The 9,734-nt window shown below is 36.9% G+C and overlaps 1 protein-coding gene across 12 annotated transcripts in view; it reads left to right on the forward strand.

Moving 5' to 3' along the window:
• The window catches only part of LOC108297774 (histone demethylase UTY), a 221,504-nt gene that overhangs the window by 210,184 nt on the left and 1,586 nt on the right, over positions 1-9,734 (forward strand). For 11 of the 12 annotated variants that reach the window (XM_017520486.2, XM_037735566.1, XM_017520485.2 and 8 more), the window contains 2 exons: positions 6,392-6,518; positions 8,825-9,010. In XM_017520486.2, coding sequence (XP_017375975.1) covers positions 6,392-6,518; positions 8,825-9,010 — 313 coding nt within the window. Of the gene's footprint in view, positions 1-6,375; positions 6,519-8,824; positions 9,011-9,734 lie in introns of those variants that run through there. The other variant, XM_037735568.1, reaches the window with a different exon arrangement.

A 9,734-nucleotide genomic window follows, 5' to 3' on the forward strand; every position in this document is an offset into this window, starting at 1 on the left:
CTCCTGGGTTCAGGCAATTCTCCTGCCTCAGCCTCCTGAGTAGCTGGGATTACAGGCACACGCCACCATGCCCAGCTAATGTTTTGTATTTTTAGTAGAGACGGGGTTTCACCATTTTGACCAGGATGGTCTCGATCTCTTGACCTCGTGATCCACCCGCTTCGGCCTCCCAAAGTGCTGGGATTACAGGGGTGAGCCACCGTGCCCGGCCAGGTTTTTAGTTTTTTTAGTCTTGCTCCTATAGCTCTTTCAAATTTGATGAAAGGGTGTCAATTTCGGATCTCTGCTTGCTTCTCATGCGGGCATTTATGTCTATATATTTTCCTCTGGAGACTGCTTTCAATGTGTCCCAGTGATTTTGTTATGTTGTGTCTTCGTTCTCGTTGATTTCAAAGAACATCTTTATATCTGCCTTCATTTCATTGTTTTTCCAGTCAGCACTCAAGAGCAAGTTGTTCAGTTTCCATTACTCTGCTGTGCTTTGATTTAGTTTCTGAATTCTGAGTTCTAACTTGATTGTACTGTGGTCTGAGAGACTGTTTGTTATAATTTCCATTGTTCTGAATTTGCAGAGGAGTGATTTACTTCCAATTACGTGGTCAATTTTAGAGTAGGTGTGATGTGGTGCCGAGGAGAATGCATATTCTGTGTATTGGGGTGGAGAGTTCTATAAATATCTATTAGGTTTGCTTGATCCAGGCCTGAGTTTAAGTCCTGGATATCCTTGTTAATTTTGTGTCTCGTTGATCTGTCTAATATTGATATTGGGGTGTTAAAGTCTTCCACTATTATTGTGTGGGAGTCTTAAGTCTCTTTGTAAGTCATTAATAATTTGCATTATATATCTGGGTCCTCCTGTATTGGGTGCATATATATTTAGGATCATTAGCTCCTCTTGTTGCATTGATCCTTTTACTATTATATAATGTCGTTCTTTGTGTCTTTTGATCTTTGTTGGTTTAAATTTTATTTTATCAGAGAAGAGAATTGCAACTCCTGCTTTTTTTTGCTCTCCATTTGCTTGGTAAATCTTCCTCCATCCCTTTATTTTGAGCCTTTGTGTATTCTTACATGTGATGTGGCTGTCCTGGATATGGCACACTGATGTTTTGGCGTTTTATCCAATTTGCCAGTCTATGTCTTTTGATTGGGGCATTTAGCCCATTTATATTTAGGGTTAATATTGTTATGTGTGAATTTTTTCCTGCCGTTTTGATGCTAGCTGGCTGTTTTGCCCATTAGTTGATGTAGTTTCTTCATTGTGTTGATGCTGTTTACCATTTGGTATGTTTTTGGAGTGGCTGTTACTGGTTGTTCGTTTCTAAGTTTAGCACCTCTTTCAGGAGCTCTTGTAAAGCAGGGCTGGTGGTGATGAAATCGCTTAGTACTTGCTTGTTCATAAAGGATTTTATTTCTCCTTGACTTATGAAGTTTAGTTTGGCTGGATATGAAATTTTGAGTTGAAAGTTCTTGTCTTTAAGGATGTTGAATATTGATCCCCACTCTCTTCTTGCTTATAGGAATTTTGCTGATAGATCTGCTTTGAGTCACATGGGCTTTCCTTTATGGGTAACCTGTCCTTTCTCTCTGGCTGCCCTTAGCATTTTCTCCATCCTTTCAACCCTGATGAATCTGACGATTATGTGCTTTGGAGTTGCTCTTCTTGAGGAATATCTTTGTGGGGTTCTCTGTATTACGTGGAGTTGAATATTGTCCTGCTTTGCTAGGTTGAGAACGTTTTCCTGAATAATATCCTGAACAGTATTTTGCAGCTTGGAGTATTCTCTCTGTCACATTCAGGTACACCTGTGAATCATAGATTAGGTCTTTTCACATGGTCCCATATTTCTTGGAGGCTTTGTTCATTCCTTTTTACCCTTTTTTCTCTAATCATGCCTTCTCTTTTTATTTCATTGAGTTGATCTTCAACCTCTGATAGCCTTTCTTTTGCTTGGTCAATTCGGCTGTTGAAATGTGTGTGCTTCACAAAGTTCTCGTGTTGTGTTTTTCAGCTGCATCAATTCACTTATATTCCTCTCTAAGTTGTTTATTCTCGTTAGCTTTTTATTAAATCATTTTTCTAGGTTCCTAGTTTCTTTGCATTGGGTTAGAACATGTTCTTTTAACTCACAGAAGTTTCTTATTACCCAGCTTGTGAAGCCTGATTCTGTCAATTCATCACACTCATTCTTCATCCAGCCTTGTTCCCTTGCGTTTGAGGAGTTGTGATCCCTTGGGGGAGGAGAGGCATTCTGGTTTGGGGTGTTTTCATCCTTTTTGTGCTGATTTCTTCCCATCTTTGTGGATTTATCCACCTGTCATCTTAGTCGATGTTTACTTTCCGATTGGGTCTCTGAGTGGACGTTCAATTTGTTGATGATGAAGTTATTACTTTCTGTTTCTTAGTTTTCCTTCTCACAGTCAGGCCCCTCTGCTCTAGGACTGCCAAGGTTCACTTCAGGCCCTGCTTGCCAGGGGATCACCTGCAGCGGCTGCAGAACAGTAAGGGTTGCTGCCAGTTTCTTCTTCTGCCCTCTTTGTCTCAGAAGGATACCCGCCAGATGTCAATCTGAGCTCTCTTTTATGAAGTGACTCTTTGGATATTCAGGTGTCAGGGAACTGCTTGAGGATATAGTCTGTCCTTTATCAGAGCTCAAGTGCTGAGCTGAGAGCTCCATTATTCATTCAGAATTGCTATGCAGGTGTGTTTAAGTCTGCTGCAGAAGAACTCATAAACCACTTCCCCCCTCCCACCAGGTACTCAGTCCCAGGGAGTTAGGGCATTTTTATGAGTTTCTGTTGTGCTGCTGCCTTTTTTCAGGACTGCCCTGCCGAGCTAGGGGGCAGCCTAGTCACTGTCTGCCTGCGGAGGCTTTGCTGAGCTGCTGTAGGCTATGCCCAGCTGCCATGTGAACTTCCCTGCATTCCTGTTTGTACAGGTGTAGTTAGAACTGCCTTGGCAATGGCAGCCCACTTCTGTAATGGTGGACCACCTCTGCAATGATGCATGCCCCTCCCACACAGAGCTGGACTGTCCTGGGTTGAGCAGTGCTTGCTGTGAAACTCTGAATCCAGAGCTTTTCCTATTGCGGTTTTTTTGTGGAGGTGGGACCAGCCGAGCCTGATCGCCTGGATCCCTGCCTCACAGCCCCCCCTCCCTTTTTTTTTTAGTTGAATGTTCGACTCTGTCTCCCAGGTGTTCCTGTCACCTGTTGAAAAGGCGCCAGCATCTGTGTTATTTCCTGTTCAGTGACCCACTTCCCTTGCTGAAACAGCCACACTGAGATTCATGGCATTTTTTTGCCTGGGAATCTTCTGGCCTGGCTTTCTGTTTCAGTCACCTTTTTTATCAGTTTAATGGGTGAGTTTGTCTCCCAGTAGCTCCAATCACCAGCTAAAACGGCGCTCGGACCTGTGTATTTTGTGCGGAGAACTGCCACACCGGGGCACTGGAAAAATAGCCATGCGGGCCAAAACAGCCATGCTGGTGACCCATGGGGCTCCTCCACCTGGGAATCTCTTGGCCTGTGGGCAATAAAAATCCATCTGCAAATGCGTTGTCCACTCACCCTCCGCACTTTCGCTGGGAGCTGCAATCCTGAGCTGCTCCTAATCGGCCATCTTGGATCCAGCTATTAGTTTTTAAGATTTCATTGTTGGGGCATATAATTCTCTGACATCATTCCAGAGAGTCTGCTTATGGAATGGCTGTTGTAATATGTAACAACAATATTACTAATTTTGTCATATTAATATTCAACTGTTTGTTTCTATAGTGTCTATAGAAATAGTATTTATGCTTAGTGTTTACTTCTAATAGTGAAGATCCATTTCTACATAGTGTTTTGCCTCTTATATAAAATTTTAAAGCTACCTGTAAAGCAATACATTAAAAACTGTGGTGTTACACAATAATAAGAATTATTTGAAATGAAAGTTTATCTATTGAGGAACAAATAGAATCATACTGAATGCACAGAACTAACCTTCATTATGAACAGGAACAGTGGCTTATGCCTGTAATCTCAACAGTTTGGGAGGCTGAGGCAGGCAGATCACCTGAGGTCAGGAGTTCAAGCCCATCCCAGCCAATGTGGTGAATCCTCATTTCTACTAAAAATACAAAAATTAGCTGGGCATAATGGCAGGCTCCTGTAAACTCAGCTATTTGGGAGGCTGAGGCAGGAGAATCACTTGAACCTGGGAGGCAGAGGTTACAGTAAGCCAAGATCACGCCATTGCACTCTAGCCTGGGAGCGAAACTCCATTTCTAAAAAAAAAAGAACTAACACTCCTTCTTTGGGAGAACATAATGTTTTGTTTTACACCCAAGGATCTTATCTTCACGAAAAACAAAGGAAGGCACAGGAGTGGTGGGGCGAATGGCTACAAAAATTGGCAGACAATGAGCAGAAAAGAGTATTGGAGACATAGTAAGAGGAATTTTTAAATTACTTACCGTTTGGTAAGTCCCTAATCCCTAATGAAATAACCTTATAATATCATGCAAACTTTCCCTTTTTGACCCCCACATTTCTCACTTAGTAAAATGATTATGGATGCTACTTACACTGAGGTGTTATGAGACTTGTGTGGCATATGTAATGTAAAGTAGCAATTACACGGCTTGTGTCTGGTACTAAGCCTTTATGATTGCCACCTCTTTGTGGCACTTTATTTTCTGACTAGGAATATGGTTGAATTTACAAAAACACAAATTCATAAAATTTGTGGCAGTGTTTTCCTGTGAAATGACATGTTTTGAAGCACTAGTTTGAAAACTTATACAGTAATATCCCCGTGCCCAGAAGTGAAATCATGTAGGAGAGGGATGGAAGGAAGTCATCAGTAGATGCTGCAGATCCAGTGTGGTTTATATTCTTACTTTTTGACATGAACTGAATTTTTTACTTAGTTTCTCCCCTGGCACCTCTTTTAAACATACACACTCACCATAAGGCTTCCTGGCCAAATTCAGATATAGACAGAGATACGGCTTTGTTTCTAAATAGGCAGAATTGCTAAAGGCAAACTGCAACTTACGTATTTTATATGGTACCTAAGAAATTTGTCATACCACTTTAGGCTTATATTGCTATACTTGTCTTATTTTTTAAATAACATATTTTGTCTATAATATCCTTAATGATTTTGCCCCAGGGTTACATAGAGGAATTCTGATTTAAAAAGAAAAGAAACAAAACATAATAGTTTAACCTAGCATATTAACCTAACAAATGTCAAGAAAATATATATTAAGGAAATTAAATCTGCCATTAATGGATATTGTAAAATTTACTCAGATGTTCGTCCCACAATTTATAAAACCAAAACAAAGCCTTGCTCTCATGATTCTTATACTCATGGGAAAGAAAGATGATAAACAAATGAGGAAAATAATTCTAGATACTGATTATATGATCATTTTCCTTCCAAATACTTGCCATGTAATCCATGTAAGTGTAATTTCAAGTCAATATCTGTAGTTTCAGAAATCCCAAATTTCCCAATAATAGAATAACAAGCTCCAAATTCCCTTAAACTGTCCTGATTCTGGGAGGTTTTATGTTTACAAATGGGGTTAACAGCATTTTTCTTAAACCCATTTCATGCTTTTTAAGGTAAGTTTAGTATTAAAGTGTGCCTTAGAATAGCATCTAGTCCACCTCTGCTTTGAGACACTTAGATTGACAGAAACTTTGGCAGACAGTTTTGAGCAGTAACAGCCCAATTACAAGAAAATGAGCACTATTTGTACTTATGTACAATATATTGTTATCCTCACAAGTATGTGTAGGAAAGGCATAAATTATAAGAAAAGTCAGTGTGAGTAATAATAGATTCTGCCATATCACTTCCAAATTAAAAGTCAGCAAGTAATATTTTTTTTCCTACTTTATTATATTGTAACTAACTTTGTATCTTATACTATCTCCATAGATAACTGTCTGCTGTGGTGTCAAAGTTTTAAAATCTGTTCTACAATACACTACTTGTGAGTGTATAGGCAGCCTTCTTGCCTTTCTGTAATGATAAGAATTCCAACCTGTAATTCAGAACTTTTATTTCAAAGATGAAGAAATTGACTCTTATAAAAGTTACCTCATTTGCTCAAATTAGAGCTCAGATAAAGAATATGCCTTAAAATAGGAGCAAGTTTATGGTACATTAAGATCATTGCATTTTTATAGTCAAATGTAAGTTATTCTCACCTTTAAATGTTTTCATGATGTCATTGTCCATCATGCAATATTTTAAAATTTGAGGAAAATAAAAAGTACTATGTGAATAGACTTTAGAACCAAGATTCTCAAAGTTATTTCTAATTGGTGTGTCTTTTTTGTAAAAATATTTAATATTGAGTTACTGTCACAGTTTTTTTCCACAACAGGTATTGTCTTTTGAAAATTCTGAAGCAATGTCAGACATTGAGAGAAGCTCTTCTTGCAGCAGGAAAAGAGGTTATATGGCATGGGCGGACAAATGATGAACCAGCTCATTACTGTAACATTTGTGAGGTACGTAACTGTTTTTACTGATAATTGTTTGTTTTGAATTCTCTTGGTTTTGATTTGTTGTTGTTGATTAATTACAAATTTACCTGTACTTTTATGTAATGCTTTTTATTGAAATTGACTACTATTATTACTATTAGGCTAAGTTCTCAACTGATAAAATATATATATATTATATATCTGATATATTTTATCAGCTCTCATCTGATAAAATGTATCAGATGAGAACTTAGCCTAATAGTAATATTAGTAGTCAGTTTCAATAAAAAGCGTTACTTAAAAGTATCTAGATATATTAAAAGTATCTCCTACTGTTACTTGAGTAGGAGGTAAAGATTAAGAATTGACTTAATCCTTATCCAAGTGATAATCATCTCAAATTTTAAACTAGGAACATGCTATTAAAAGCTCACAGATGCCAACAAACAGGATTTAATTCAATATTCAAGCTGATCAGGACGAAGTCCTTTCTTGTTAATTTCATAATACGTCAGTGGTTTTTTCTCTTGTGACTAAGGCTTACAAGATGTGCAGAAATAAACATATGTTGCTTACTTTGGAGAAGCTGACATTCTACTTCCAGAAACAAACTGTAAACAAATCGTAATGCATTGTAATGTATATCTGTCTAACTGATGAATAAGGTTGGATACATATACAAACGATTACAGAAACAGTGAGGAAAATAATTTTTCTGCTGTTTTCCGTTTTAAAGCACATAAACATAACATTTGAGTTCTTGAATAATATGTCTGATTGCAGCAGATGAAAATAGCAATAACTGGAAATTTATAGAAAATCATTAGCTTTATGAATAGTGTATGGATTGGGGCAGGAGTAGTGTATTCATTAGAGGGAGATTAGTTCAATGTGGCTGGAAATTAGATGGCAAATTCTTTAAAGTCCATCAGGGTAGGCTGTTTTGTAGTTTGCAAATCATACTGATTCATTTGAAGGAATTTTACAGAAATTCTGACATGAATGAAGCTTTTAAGAGTTTCTGAGCAGAGGACGACATCGTGTGTTTTGGAAAGAAAGATGGTTGATAACTGGATAGAGTGGAAATAGAAAGTGAATCAGTCTACGTGGACACTATTAGAATGGTCTTAGGAGGTGTTAATGAAAGGCCTAGACTAGAACATACCCTTAAGAATGTAGAAGAAAGGGTGATGTTCAAAGGTGTTTAAAAGTCATAAAATTACCAGCACAGTTGATCAAATGTGGGAATTAAAACAAATAGAAGAACCCTAAATTTGCAGTTCAGGTTGCTAGAGTACTGTTAACACCTGTTGCTAGTAATAGAGTGCTTCATGAACTCTGAAATTTTACAGCTGTTTAAAGATGACTTAAAGTAATGAGGATTTGGTTTTATGTTTTCTTTTTTAACTGAAGAAATCAAGCAGAAGTCTGAGGAAGCTTGACTAAGTAAAAGTTCAGTCTAAAAATATTAATGTATAAATCTTAAGATAAACTTACTAAATTCATTGGCAGCTTTTAAATAGTATAAACTAACCAAAGTATATTGTTTTGTGCTCAAGTAGATTCTAGTTAGGTGTTTTACTTCAGAAAAGTGAATATATCTCTCTAGAATTTCAAAACAACCATTGTATTCCTCAATACTATCTATTATTCTTGCTGAGCTTTTACAACTCATGAGTCTTTGTCTATAAGATGTACATTTTTCTGCTGTTACACTAGTGTTAATGACTTGTATACTCATTTTTTTTAAAATATGAGGCTTGAAACAACCCTTTTGTTATTCATCTATCAGTTTTCTTATCTGGAAAAAATCAGATTATGGGCATATTCCAAGGTTTTTTTTAAACTATAGTTTTAGCTTTGGCGAAAATTAAGCGCAATGATGTACTTTAGACATCCAAAAGAATGAAATATAGTCTTTGTGGTGCTAGGTCACTGGGGGAACACGAAGCCCCTGACACGCAACATGTTCTATGAATAGTCTCACAGAAAAGTGGAAAACAAATTACGGTCACTTTTATCTGGTGCTACACTGGTATTTTGGATAAAATAAAATTATACTGATGTTCATCAAACCTTGAATTGAGCTTTAGTGACTGTCTCTGAACACGCATTATTATTCTTTTCACTACATGTGCTACAAAAGAAACCTTGGTGTCTCAAACTAACAACCATAGTCTTGTTTTGTTTTCTTTAAGTACTTGAATTTAACCAAAATCGTCATCCAGTTCCATGTGAAGTAGATTTCACATGGTTACAGTGCTAAAGTAAATTCAGGTATCACTGTCCAGGACTATTTATTTATTTATGTATTTATTTATGTGATATAGGTGGAGGTTTTCAATCTGCTTTTTGTCACTAATGAAAGCAATACTCAAAAAACCTACATAGTACATTGCCAAGATTGTGCCCGAAAAACAAGCAGAAGTTTGGAAAATTTTGTGGTGCTAGAACAGTACAAAATGGAGGACCTAATCCAAGTCTATGATCAGTTTAAACTAGGAAGTGATCAATACGTGAGTACACTTAGGGGGATTTAAAACAGTGATCTTTCACTTTGCTAACTGATAAATATGTTAAGAAGATACTTAACTTTTCCACAAGTGCAATACATACTGTGTAATGAAAAATATTAGTAGCCTTCATCATATTTGATGTTAATCTTTCTATGTGAAACTGATGTTTATTACCATTTTTGCTTAATGATAATACCCCCAAAGAAGGTGCAGTAATTACATTGTAAATCTGCATGTTTTTAGAATATTTTAATAGTTGTGTGCCACTTTACATGACTCATAAAACCCTTGCATGTGAAGGTTACTTAATGCTTCTGTAGTAATTATCTGAAAGATGTGCGGGGCACTTTCATACACTCTGTGGTTTTAAAGATTCCTAGAAGTGTTAACCTGAAAGGCTAACACTTTTAATGGAGCTTGACTAGATGATATGCTATGTAAGACTCGTGAAAAATGTGTTACATGTCATCTAGCTGTGGCATTTTCATAAGCCAATAGCTAGTGAAATTTTAATTAACTTTTACAGTTATTTTTCCACACAGCTTTTCTTTTAGCAGTTTAAGAAATTGGTTAACTTTTAACAGTATTCCAAATATTATTGACTAAATGATGAAAAGTGGAAGTAATAATACAGCAATCTTAGAGAACTAATTCTAATGGAGAAAGTAAGCATCTCAGAAAACTTCAGCTTTTGTGTTTCTTGTGAACCCCCTTAATAAAAAGG

Source organism: Cebus imitator, unplaced genomic scaffold, assembly GCF_001604975.1.
Source record: "Cebus imitator isolate Cc_AM_T3 unplaced genomic scaffold, Cebus_imitator-1.0 Scaffold842, whole genome shotgun sequence".
Lineage (NCBI taxonomy): Eukaryota > Metazoa > Chordata > Mammalia > Primates > Cebidae > Cebus > Cebus imitator.